We start from the raw sequence: 13,631 nt of genomic DNA, 5'->3' as shown, positions 1-13,631 counted from the left end.
AACTGAGCCGTTGCAGCTTTAGCCACTCGTAATTTTGTATCAAGAAATCAACTGAACTAGGTCAGTCAGTCGTCGTCTGCCATCTACTGGTAAAAGGCAAGTGCAACGAAAAACTACTTTTGAGTTCAGATTTTTTATGAGCCCATTGATTCAAAAACCTTGGACACCAAAAATACTACCTGAAAGGGCTTCTTCATCCCCAGCATAATCATCAACATTTGGACTTAAAAACAAAACAAAAAAATTGTGATTGCAGTTCAATTTAATTCAGTGGTTGTTTTGCACACCAGACAAATTGTGCTAGTCTTTATATTAAAAAATTAAAAAAATATACTGTGAGAACTCAGTTTTTCATTTTGTACTATATTGTTGAATCCAGTCTAAACGAAAAAGGATTTGTTGTTGTAAAAATGGCTTTTATTTCCCTAAGCTAAAGCTGCTTTAGATGGTGAAATTACATGGTAGAAAGCACAATGGCAATGTTTATTGTTTTTAAACAAACCAATCACCAAGAAATTAAGGATACAGGTAGAAAAAAATTAAATAAAAAAATGTGACATTGTCACATGACTGCTTTCTTCATGTGTCATTATGCAGGACACAGGGAGCTTCAATGCAAACGTGAAAAAGAATGGAAGGTTACTGACTAGGCTGGATTTGTTGACACAACCACATTAGCCATTAAACACAAAGGGATGCTTCTGAAAACGTAGAACCACAAAGTTACAATGTGACACACAAGAATGTTATTTTTTTTCCTGGTGAGTGGATGTCAGCAGTTCAAAAAAAAAAAAAAAAAACCTCTGAAAGGTAAAATGAAAATTGCTAGATCCAAGCAGGTAGATGACTTCAAGTAGTTCGGATCGTGGAATCTCAAATGACCACACAGTGAAGGATATCAATTACCAACAGGCTGAATGACAGTTAAAAAAACAAAAAAAAAAAAAAACCAAACTCAAAGCACATAAGGCTAATCATTAGGATGTTAAATAACACCTAAGGCACCCATATACATTGAAACAAAATGGTTACTACTAACTACAGTAGTCCCAATAAAAATGGAAATTGACAAGACGAGCTGCTGGAGGGCAGATGGGGTTGACCTTTGACATGGTCTATCACTTACACGTTTCCCTTTTTTAGCTGATGATCCAATGTTGAGTTTTGCGCTTGTGAGTCGCGTTCCCATCGCGGTTAAACGCGCAGACACAGATGTGTGGTGATGCAACGTCAGCATCGTGCTCATCCTCCTCTTAGGCGCGGCTCGTAAAAAAACAAATATGTATTTAAAAAAAATTTGGTGTGGACACCAATTTGAACTTGAACATGTTCTTTTTACAGTCTTTTGTCGCCCTCCCCTCTTCTGCCATCCTCCATCTTCTTGTTCCGCTGAGTGCTGACACATTGGCACGGTTACACTCCATCATCTAAATTAAAAAATAAAAATACACACATAAACAAAAATATATATATATATATATATATATATATATATATATTATTGCACATACATTTTGAAGGGCATAAGGCTGCCTCCCATTCTGCTTCCTATTTAGTGCGCATATCTAGTTACGGTTCATGAGCATATAGGGATAGTTTCAAGTGGCACGTATCTATGTACATATGTCTAATGCAGTGGTTCTAAAATTGGAATCTGCATTACACCATATCAGCGGTTCACAAATGGGGCTGCAATTACGTAGCCCCGGCCGTATGTCAAAGCACTTCAGGCGAAACAGTATGTAAGATTTTAATAAGGTTTCTGTAGGTATCAACACATCTACTAAAACACTTTTTAATACGGTGACGAGAACACAACGCAGTTCTTTTTTAAATGAAGGGCAAATTACTTGGTAAATTAGTTCTCTGCAAAATGCCTTTATTTTGCAAAGATTTATACATATGGGCAAAACCATTTGAGACCATTTTTAGAAAGACGCACTAGAAATAAAACAGGTTACATGAGTTCTGATTTTGATTCACTCATAAAATAGTACTCCAATTTAAGGCTTGTTTTTTCATATTAAAAATGCTTTGCACTGGTTGGAGGATTTAAGCTGAAAAAAAATATTTGACAGTGAGTAAATTAATGAAAAAGCTTGAGAAACAGTGAACGATATTACAATTTATTGCATATTATTTTTGCGTGTCATTATAAAAGTCCCTAGCTACATATTAGGACTAGTATTCTAATATGAAAAAAAAAAAAACACTATTTACAACAAAGCAGTGATTCCTCTACGTTAATTTTGGGCCAGTTAAAAACATGTGAAATTATTGTGACATACTGAATAAATCTAATATTTTAATTGGAAAAAGCAATTTAAGGTACATATGTGGTTTTGCTGACTGCCACTATTAAAGAGATAGAAAATCCAATGCCTGTAATAATTCTCAATAAAAGCAAATAAATGTGACTGAACAGAGCATCCTAGTCAAATCCAGCATTGAGTTTTTCTCACCGGTAGCGGCTGCCGTATGTTGCCTGGTGCTCTTGACTTGCAAGAAGATGGTGTACGTGTCATAGGCAAACAGCAGACCGGCAATCAAGCCAAACACCTGAAACAGAGGAGCGCACCCAATTAACTCAAGCAAATAGCAGCAAGGTGCACCTGCTATGGAATGGTCGGCCGGCTGACTCCAAAGTTATTCGAATCATCATGTTAGCGTGCTTTGGCATCATTGATTGTTATGGCTTTGGACATTTTAACGGAACGTAGTTGGGAAAAACCCAAAATAAGTCTTTAGCCGCAAAGTAGACTTTCCACAGAAGATTCAAAAGCTGCAGATCAGAAACAAATATCCACAATATCGGACAAAAATGAACAGGTCGGGTCTCACGAAAATATATTGACCTTAACGTGAGTGAAGCAAAGTGTGTTTTATATGACTCAGAAGTATGTTTGCCTCATCCTTGTGCGTAGTAATGTACGGTAAATGAGACATCACGCTGCTGCTCCTCGTGCAACCCTTTCATCGTTGACGCACTCGCTTGGGTTTTTACCTCAGCGTTGTTACGTCGGTGAGTCACATGCAGCGGCAGTTCCGCCCATTGAATCAGCTTGTATTTGCATTTGAAAGTTTATGACAAACACAGATCGTAAAACCTTCCCTGTGGTCCAAAGATTACGTGCGAATATCTTGAAATCTCAAAAAGCTACTAGCTTAGCATCCTGCTGCTTATTACAGTCAATTCAATTAAGAACTGAAAAGATGTACTCAGCTACGCCATCTAATATGTGCCCATAATCAAAGTGTCATTCTGATGTCACCACACAACTTTTTGAGACACAAACAGATTGAACTCTTTGTTGAATATAATTTTACAGAGCTAAGTTGAATAGCAATTTGGAATGGACTTGAAAGTCAAATGCAGTGGATGGATTTTTTGTATTCTTGGTACATTGGGTGAACAATTTCAGCATTGACAAATTATTTTATCATTATTTTTATTTCTCCATGTGTTTGCATTCAGTTTCTTATACATGACCTGACTGATTCAAATGATTCCGACATCAACTTGCTCAAAAATACATAAATAAATTGACATTTCCAGGGCTATTAGTCATCATTCCTAACTTTGAGCGTTTTCCAACAATTTAACATTTTTGACGCATTCGTTCACAGTAGGGAATTGAAAGATTTGTTTCCATTCTAAGTTCTAAACATTCATCTCAGTCATTTCAACTTGTGATCTCACTTGTGAGGTCTTCATTACCACAATCCCTAGTATTGCAGATTTTTTACCAACAAAATTTTTCGGTCATCTGAGGGTATGTGACCAGGTTAGAGTTCGGTTTGTTCCTCAAAACTCAAAATGTCCCGCTTGTTAAATTGACCTTGGCTGTGATTTTCAACATTCCCATAATTCCACACTTGACCAACAATGTGTACATTTTTCATATCATTTTTCTTATTCCATGGTTTTCCATCCTTCAACTACTTGTAGTTTTCTCAATCGAGAACACATTCCAACAATTCACACCTTCCGGATTATTTTTCTCTAAACCAGCCAAAGGATGAAACAAGAATCAAACTGTAATTTGTCAAGACGTAAAATTATTTTTTAAAAGGATGCAAAACAATTAAACAACAAATAAATGATTACCAAATTAGTTGTCTATTAGAATTGTCCAAACGCTTAGAATTCCAGTTTCTTGACAGGGAATGTTCTCAGATTTGTTTGGTTCTCAACCAAGGCATCACAATAAGACATTTGCAAACTTCAACGTTTACTTGGAGAAACAATGAACAACATATTTGCTTGTTTGACAAAACCGGTAACCGAATCATCATTAACAACAAAATTCAGTGATCTACTGCAGTCGGTGAAAAAAAATCATTTTTGATAGAACAATGGACAGAGGAATTTATATGGTATGTTTAGGAAAAAAGAGGAAGTGGTCTTAAATTGTGCACCAGATTGACTGACCCCGCCTGCGATGCGCGCGCCGTCCCCGGCTCCTCCAATCACGCACACCAGTGAAGTGATGATGTAAAGGATTGCGCCAATGCCGGCCCGGAACAGATCCTGAGCACGAAAAAAGAGGAGGAGAAAGGTAAGGTTTATGCGCCGGCTGCGGAGGTGTCTCGCTCTTGCCACTCACGCTCCACATCCAGTTGACCAGCTGGAACTGCTTATCCAGATCCATCATGAAGATGCCGAAGAAGACCATGGCGAAGATCATTTCGCAGATAGCCACGGCTGAGTAGCCTCCATACAGAGATGCCGCGTAGCATATGATGATGATGAAGCTGATGACCTGCCAGGGTGGATCGAGGACCACAACAGGCGTCAGATCTTTGCATTTAATTGCACCGCAGACCTTAGGAAAGTTTGCTAGCTAGAAGGTAAAATTAGCAAGCAGACAAATTAGCATATAGATATCATTGGCTGCTTAATTGTTTATTATTTCTACAGTTTGCATATCCTTATGCACGTTCTACTGCCCCCTAGCGGCCAGATTATCCACACATGAAGGAGTAGACAAAAACAAAACGTTTATCATAATTCACCACATATATGACGGACCTGTGTGTAGGATGCACCCTTAACTTTGGGGTCAAATTTTGGTAATTCCCATGTTTACCGTGTATAAGACCCACCAACACTTTGGGAACAGTGTAAAAACTATACCAAAACAATAAATCTCATCTTCCTAAACTCTTCATATTTTCTTGTTGTGGGTTAAGTGTGTATCAGATTTTCCACATCATGAGCGGTCAGTGAACGCCTCACCAGTGTAATGTTGAATGCACTTGAAACAGTTGTTTTTCCCTTTTCCTTGTGACAAAGCTCAAGTTCATTTTACCATAAATACCTGAAGTTGCACATCTACTTTTTTCACCAAGTTTGTGATTGTGTGTAGATGCCAAAAGATGCCATAACTGCCTCAGCTAACACAAGTTGCTGCAACAGGCACTTGATGCTAACAGCCAAATGGCATCTGCCCTCTTGCACGTCCCGCTATGGTAATAAATTATTTTAAGTAAGAATACCTCCAATAGAAAAATGTGTATCTATGTGTTAAAACTCAGCTTATCTGGCTGACAGATCAATCTTCCTTAAATGGTCCGAATTTAAAAAACAAAACAAAAAAAAACAATGTTTTAAGTTTTGGTTTATAGGACACATAGGTAAAGTATAAAGTTAAAAGCATAAAGCTTTAAGCTTTTATTTTTGGGAAAAGCATGCGTCTTATACTTTAAGAATTAATAATTCTTTACTTATTCAATCTCACAATACTGCAAAACACTTCTGAATTACACAAACATATTTATAAAAAGATATAGTGTTTCTATTCCTTTAAACTAGGAAAGATAAGTGTTTTAGTATGGCCAACATTAAAACTCTATGGTGTAGAACAGTCAAGCGTTGAGCAAAATGAGGTGGCCTTCTTATTCCTAAAAACATGCACAACTTGACTAGAAACGCTGTGCTTAGGAAAATTAAAAAGAAAAAAAGGGGGAGACAGCCATGGAATAATTGTATATTAGGATGAAAAGAAAAAACACACGGGTATATGTTTATGCTAGGTTACAAAACACACTGAAATACCTCCACTTACAACTAAAATGTTACATCTTTAAATCAACTTTTTTTTTGTACCTTACGTGAATTCAAACAACATAGCAGCAAACTATTTTACTCTCCAGTACGTTTTTTTTTGTTTGTTTTTTTTTCTGTCCTACAACACAGGCTTCCGCTGCGCTTGCTGATGATCTGATCATTTGAATCAGGTGTGATGGCGGACAGAAACATTAAAAAAATAAATAAAATGAAATCATGCGGGATAGTGGCCCTCGAGAACCCGGTTTTGGCACCTCTGCTTTGGTATTAAAACATTAGTGGGCTTTTAACCATATCTCCAATTTGATTAATGAAATGGAGTTAGGTCAAAACCACAGTAGATATTTTTACTTGCTAAAAGAGCACGTTATAATTATTAATTAATAATAATTAAATTAAACTTGAGTTCAGGAAAAGGTAAAGTTGGCGACAGAAAAATAAGTTAGCACTTACGAAACAACATGCTGTCAGGATCTATTTCAAAATAAAAGTGTGCCATACGTTTATGGCAAGGGAAGGTTTATTTTGAAGTTCTGCCCGCATCAGCAGCATGTTAGTGTCACGCATGGCGTTCGCACTTGTTGCTGTGGTTGGCTTGACTTCTTCCTGACAGTGTATACTAAACAATAGGGTAACCGGGGCAGAAAAAAAGATTCTTGAGCTGCAATACTAGCGATGAACCGCACTCCAAGAGGAAGCCTGCAAACCATATTTTGGAACCCTGCATTCTTGTCTGCGGAGTTCCCACAAGCAGGGGAACACTCTAGAATACTCTTGACACTCATCTTCAATCAAAGCTCATATTTTCCCATATGAGGGTAAAAGAAGGCCTGCATTCTTTTGGATCTTTTCCCTTAAAGTGCTGCCCGCTTGGAAAGAAAATAATCGTAAGTCACACACAGACGGCTGCCTACAAGAGGCTCACGTTGAATGCAACCATTGTCAAGCGCCGTGGGCGAGTGCATTCAAACATGGATCAGAGTTTTCAAGCATTTTCAAACCCCATCATTTAAATCATTTGAATAGACTCGAGAAGAAATTTATGCGCTGTATACATTTTTTCACCGTTAATCTTTCACTACTTCACACAACCAAAAATCCCAATTTGTTTTACAAATAATCACAAAACCCAGCCATTTTTATTTTTCTCAGGGAGCAGCCCTTTTGCCACTTGCTCTGAACCAAAAATGACATGACAATTGCTCAGGATTCAGGTAACGATCAATCACGCCTTAGCTTGCAAATGTCAGATGACAAAACTCAGAAAACAAGTGTGCTGCTATTTGGCTGCGACTTGAGCTCTGAGTAATTGTGATGAAATTTTCAAGAGACAGTCAGTGGCAAAATACACACACGCTGAGAAAGATAAAAAGGGTGGAATTTGCTGCCTAATTAATATTTCACAAACGCAACATTAAGCAGAATGCTGTTTGTAAACTATGGTCTGATTATGGACCTTCATATATTGGCCAAGTGGACAATATTTGCCGATAATTTTAACTTTATGTTCCCTAACCATTTACAACATCGGCATACAACACTGTAATTATTTCTTACATTTGAATCGATACCATAACCTTACGTTCTTAACCATACTTGATGAAATTTGTTAATAAAGTCATTCAATGGACCCGTCAATCAATAGTCATGGCAAATAGAACATATTGGGTTGACTTCCCTGTTGGATTTGCTTTGTTTTGAATGTGAGGTCCACAGAATGACCTTATGAAATAGTTTCATATGATATACAGTGGATCCCCGTGTTACAGCGTCCCTCGCTTACGTTATTTCCATGTTGCAATGTGGAATACTGAGGTTTTTCATCCTCTATGGTATTTTCCTGGTTTTGCGACAAAAACAACTGTCATGACCCTAGGGGGTTGGCTGTATTTGTGTGGTTTCGTCTCCATCTGCAGGCATTTTTAGGTAATTGCACTTATTTTCTGTTGCCCGTCATACTGGATCCATGCAACGCGTCACTACAACTCTGGCCTGCTATTGGTCGGCGTTTCCTCACGGAGATGGTGGTCTGCTATTGGTTGGCCTCACTCGTTTCAAAATGGCCGAACGGTAAAGCTTTGTTCGATTGTGAGTGGTTACAAAACCGTATTTATAGTGAATTTAACTGCTTGATTCAAAGTTGAAAGGGTTAGCCATATGACCCACCCCAGCATGACTGACTCCGCCAATGCTCACCACGCGCATGTACACATTACAGGCGCACGCCGCCGCGCTGGTTCACGCGTTCTAAGGCTGGCACAGGCTGCCTCAGAGGAGGGACAGGGAGTACTTGAGGTCCTACGCGGCCTCGCACAAAAGAGGCCTTATCCCGATTGAGCCGCTCGGCTACAAGGCTCCCTGGGAACAAGGGTGCCTCTGAGAGACGCTGACACCTTCATGCTGCCGGCGCAGCCGCACATCTGATGGCGCGACGCCCATTTGGAAAGGTCCAACCAAGCGTCATCGCTATAATGAGATGCCTTTTTTTTCCCCCCTCCACAGTGACCCTAGGGTAGCTGCGGTGGATTGTTGGCTAATTATAGTTAGCAGATACGAGAGAGTCAAGCGCCGCTCCTCAAACAGCAACGGTTGCTAGGGAAGTCACTTTTGGGCCTGACCCCCTCCACCTGCTCCTCCCCTTCAACAATTGCAGAAACTCACTAAATATAAAAGCATATGTTCAGCATAAGATGGAAAGTTATGTTCCTTCAGCAAGTCACTGATGAAAAAAAAAAAAAAATCTGTTACTTTTTAGATGAGACCATGCAATGGAGCATTGGTTAGCACCTCTGAGTCATAGTTCTGAGGTTCAGCGTTAGAATGGTCGCTTCCCTTCCACATTTCAAAAATCATGCGCTTTATACAACACGCAAATCTGCCCTTAACTCATTCAGTACCATTGATGACTATGGACGTCAAAAAATTATTTTTACTAGGCTGTCAATGACTGAGTTAACTCCTTCACTGCCACAGACAGCTATATTATGAATACAAATGTAAGTCCAGATATGGCTAAATTAGTCTGAATACACCTTTCCATCTGTAGGGCAATACTAAGCAACAAAGCTTTTTTTAAATGAAAATAAACAAATAGATTAATGAAATGAAAGAAAAATAAACAAACAGATTAAATAATAAATAACAGTGCTGTGCCATATATGTCTTTGCAAACATTTGTATCATAATGAAATGAACATTCGCATAATACTTTACAAAATGAAGCCATGCAATATTTTAAAAAGGAATCACATTAAGACAATTTATCAATAAGTTGTTTCACATTGCAAGTAATTTGCTTTTCATTTGAAAAGAAAAATGTAGAGTCACTGTCACAGCATTATAATATATTTGAAACCCTCTTAAAATTTCCACATACGCCTTGAATTGTACACGTAGAATCTAGTATAACTTCATGGAGCAAATATAAACAAGTTATGTGCATGCTTCATGGATTGCACAGGCAGTAAGATGTGTGCGCAATATCTTTCTTCCTGTTCACTGCAGTGCACACTATCTTAGCCATCCACTGTTGAAGATTACTTCCTTGAGCACTTAACCAACACGCATGATTGGATGCTAGCGGAATAAACAAAAGCGCTGCGAATTGTCACACTGCCAAGAGCTCCGTCTTTGTTCCCAAGCCCAAACTCCTCAGCCGACAAAGAATTTGCGCCTTGACTGCCGATGAAAAACCTGAGCGCCTCCGCCCGAGAGCCTTTTTTCTAAGCTTCTTGACTATCAGGGTGGAGGTGGAGAAAGGGAAGGAGGCGTGGGTGGGGGCCCCACACTTTACGATCGGCAACTTCTCGCTGGAGGAGAAATGTTCTTCCCTTTCTATTTGCGGCATTTCACAAGGCGCCGCGAGATGGCTGATCAGACCGCACAGCTGCGCTGACAAGCTGATGAATTGCAAACAAGGGCGATGATGTGGAACTCTCGAAAAGTGAATGAGTCACTTTCCGTAAAGGAGTTGCATCTTTTTCACTCCTGTGGCAATGCAAAATAGTGCCAAATGAGGAAGCAGAGGTGGCAAGCGGAAACCTTTCACCCCTGCTTGTGATCCCTCAACCCCCACACCACATGCTTTTCATTCCAGATTGAAGAACATCTCAAAGTGAGGATTTCCACATCCACATAATGTTCTGTTGATTTGAATTGGGAAATATAGTTTTTAATTCATCTATTCATTTATTTAGTGGTACAAAACAAGAAAATAATCCAGCGGTACAACCAAATTGACAAATGAAAAAAAAAAATACAATGCACATATTTTATACTACGCATAGGGCTGCACGATTATGGCCAAAATAATAATCACAATTATTTTGGTCAATATCAATCAAGATTATTCATCATGTTAAGTCAAACATGACTATTAATTGCCCTTTTTTAAACAAGCAGTATATAAACAAGGCTTCAAGGAATGATAATTACAAATAATAATAAATTAAAATAAATATTGTAAATAATAAACTTACTTGTGAAGTGCAAGCCAATGAAAAAAATGGAGCCTAATCCTACTTGGAACCAAGCACATTGTTTACTTTTAAGCAAATGTTAATCAATTAGCAGTCAAAATGTCATTTTCGGTCATTTCAAGCTGAATTTATTAAAATGTTTTGCCAAGTTTTCAAAATGGTTCTCAATTGACAACTAACACAGTATATATAAGGAATCAGGTGAGAAACTCAACGCCATTTCACACTGGTAAACAATATATTAGGGTGAAAAAGCATAAGCTGTTGTCATGCAAATATGTCAGAAACATTGCCCCCTGGTGGTAGAATTACAAAGTGCTTGATTGACACCGAAAAGAGTGGAAGTAAATATTGCTAGCTGATGGATTGCAAACAAGGGCGATGATGTGGAACTCTCGAAAAGTGAATGAGTCACTTTCTGTAAAGCTATGGTAGTAGCGGGAAGCTAATGTAAAGCTATGATAATGTCTGCAAAATTTAATGTTAAAGGCGGAGATTTGCCATGTGTTCCTCGGGCATGCGCCAACTAAATATAAATAAAAGGCTCTGATGTGAAATGTTATCATGAATGTTATCTGAAAACGCTCAAAGTCCATATGCTCATAATGTCAAAATTTAACGCACTAAATCTTGTATTAGCTGCTTATTTCTGGACAATGTGTCTGTGAATAAGCATAATTGCATCCACACGGAGATCCCATTGCATGTGCCTCATGCATGACTCTACAGAGCCACCACAACAGAAAACAATCTACAAATGGCCGCTTGCTACACACTCAGCAGCCTGCAAGGCGTGAATCAAGTCAGTAGCTTCAGCCTGGTTGTCATGGTAACAACAGCCACAGTCAGCAACGTGCCAACATAATAGTGCAGCTCAGCCAAGGTGTGTGCTGAATTCTTCATTCTTTGTGGAATGTAATCAAAGAATGTCATCGAATGGAAGTTATGTGAGAAATATTTGAAATTGTGAGGAAAAATTAAAACAGACAAGAATGTGATCCATTAATTTGGGCTGTATGATCTTGCAAAAAAAAAAAACAACAAAAAACATGCGATTTGGGCGTAGCGTGCTGCGATATATTATTGACATATTTAACCTTTGCCTAAAGAAGTGGCATTTACTATCTAAACACATGACAATTTTTCATGCTCAGTGTATTCTAATCTACTTAAATTGTGATAGTTATTTTGTGTCAATAATGCCATTAAAACCCCAGGTGTCAATTTGACCCAATTTGGGTCTTTGCTCTATGTGTATCAAAGGCAAAGCATTCAAAGACAAACACTGGGAGGCTAAAAAAAAATACTAGGTTGTCAAAACAGGTAATGGTTAAAAACGGCACAATGTGTTCATTTCTAAATGCTTGCAAACGGGAGCTAGACTTTTATACGAGGGACCTGTACAACCAACTACACCCACTGGTTATGGTTGGATCAGACTTGTCAAAGTCAGATAAAAGTGTAAAATTCCATGAAACTTATTGCACGTTTGCGATATGCATATGCCATTATAGCACTGTTGATATACAGTATTTGCAATATATTGTGCAGCTTTGCTGTGAATGCAAAATTATGTTAATACTGTAAAACAACTTTATAACATTTGACACATTGTGAGGTTTTTTTTTTTTTTTTTTGGTCATTCTAAATCCCCTTGATAAATTTTCACTTTTCATCTCAAAACTCGGCCTATCAATTTTTAGGGGATGTGTAATGGGAGATGAGAAAAAACGCTGGAAAAATACATCATGGCCCACCGCAACATACCGGCAATTTTTCCTTAGCATGAAAGATACTATTATTTTTTGTCAACTGGTGTGCTTTTGACTACACAAGCGTGGCATAGATAGGAGCGTTGACCAAAAAATTGAGACGTCATTTTCAAGTACTCTTATTTTCTTTCGTTTATCTTGCAATGGTCTCAGGATTCTTCTCCAGCATTTAATTTACATGTTTTACTGAGAAAAAAAAAACATCTGCAGTGTCTGCAGCTTCAAAATGCGTTCTTTGTAAAGACGTCTACAGTAGTACTACAAAAAAAAACAACACGTAACATGAACTTGTAGCTTTCTCAAGAACGTGGCAATGAGCAAAGCAATCGCCACAAAATAGTCTACTCTTCTTCAAGTTTAAAAGGAAAAGGAAGCCTATATGACCAACGCAAATAGTACACAATCCGATCTGAATATGTGCAAGTAGTCTTTTACCAACGGTAACGAACAATATATATCTGATCCAAAAATGACTGATTAATAGTAATCAATCTGTAGTAGTCGATCTTCTCAACAGGCGTCAGTAAAAGTGTTCTATGTTGCTAAGGCCGAAGAGTAGTAGTCTGAATCACTTACTATTTCTGCCGCGAGGATACAACCTTTTGGAGTCCTCACGTAACTTTTCAGCTTCTCCAGGCAGCTGGCACCAGAATTGGACGTATCGGCCATTCTTCTTGGGAGTAGCTTAAACCGCAGCCGTCAGGACAAACACGAGAAAAAGTTGGAGGCAAGAAGTTCCAGAGTGCACCGCTGTTACCGCACACAAGCTAGCAGGCTAACACACAAAACTAAAACAACGAACGCGGGTGAAGTCGACTAGCAGAAGTCAGTCGGGAATCAGCACTGCTGCGACGAGCAACTTCGTGATTTGAAAGGGCGGAGGCGAGCAAAGGGGAGCGGGAGCGCTGTCATGTCACTTTTGGGGCGTTGGCTTTCAATTTTATGCGAGAACTGTGGTGCCTTCAATAGCAACTGGGAACTCCGGCAAGTTGGAAACTTCCAATACGCGTGCTGAGCTTTCGAGATGTAAAAAAAAAAATCGGATATATTACACTTAGACAACATACTTTAGATTTAAGTTGATTGTTCGAAAAGGCGTTATGCAAAATAATAACGTAAACAATTTCAAATAGTACTGTTTCATAGGACGGTATTCACTGTTGCAACTGTAGCCAAGTTGCCTTCAAGTTTCCCCGGACACGTCAGTGATCAACATTTCGTCGCATTCCTGTACCGAATTACGGAGCATGATCATTTAAATAGGCTAACCAAAGAAGGATTACTTATCACTTATGTATATGTATGCATTCT

General features: G+C 38.6%; 1 protein-coding gene across 1 annotated transcript; it reads right to left on the bottom strand.

Annotated features, from left to right (window-relative positions):
• Nucleotides 1–395: 395 nt before the first annotated feature.
• LOC148427238 (proteolipid protein 2-like) lies at nt 396–13,266 on the bottom strand. The gene is made up of 5 exons (XM_088408555.1): nt 12,897–13,266; nt 4,608–4,763; nt 4,433–4,531; nt 2,463–2,559; nt 396–1,427 (listed from the first exon to the last, which is right to left on the bottom strand). Exons 1-5 carry the CDS (start codon nt 12,987–12,989, stop codon nt 1,414–1,416), a joined length of 459 nt encoding a protein of 152 aa, XP_088264681.1. The 5' UTR covers nt 12,990–13,266; the 3' UTR covers nt 396–1,413.
• Nucleotides 13,267–13,631: the final 365 nt, after the last annotated feature.

This window comes from Hippichthys cyanospilos, chromosome 2 (genome assembly GCF_059441005.1).
Source record: "Hippichthys cyanospilos isolate Australia breed blue-spotted pipefish chromosome 2, RoL_Hcya_1.0, whole genome shotgun sequence".
NCBI classification, from domain to species: Eukaryota; Metazoa; Chordata; class Actinopteri; order Syngnathiformes; family Syngnathidae; genus Hippichthys; species Hippichthys cyanospilos.
Note: the sequence above shows the minus strand (reverse complement) of the source record. Positions and strands in the feature narration are given on the sequence as shown.

What these genes read in the sequence shown, in the direction of transcription:
- LOC148427238 (XM_088408555.1), bottom strand. Translation starts at nt 12,989, where the DNA reads ATGGCCGATACGTCCAATTCTGGTGCCAGCTGCCTGGAGAAGCTGAAA. An exon ending in GTATCCTCGCGGCAGAAATA is followed by an intron (nt 4,764 to 12,896) that starts GTAAGTGATTCA and finishes CCACCCTGGCAG; the next exon opens with GTCATCAGCTTCATCATCAT. An exon ending in GCGCGCGCATCGCAGGCGGG is followed by an intron (nt 2,560 to 4,432) that starts GTCAGTCAATCT and finishes CCTCTGTTTCAG; the next exon opens with GTGTTTGGCTTGATTGCCGG.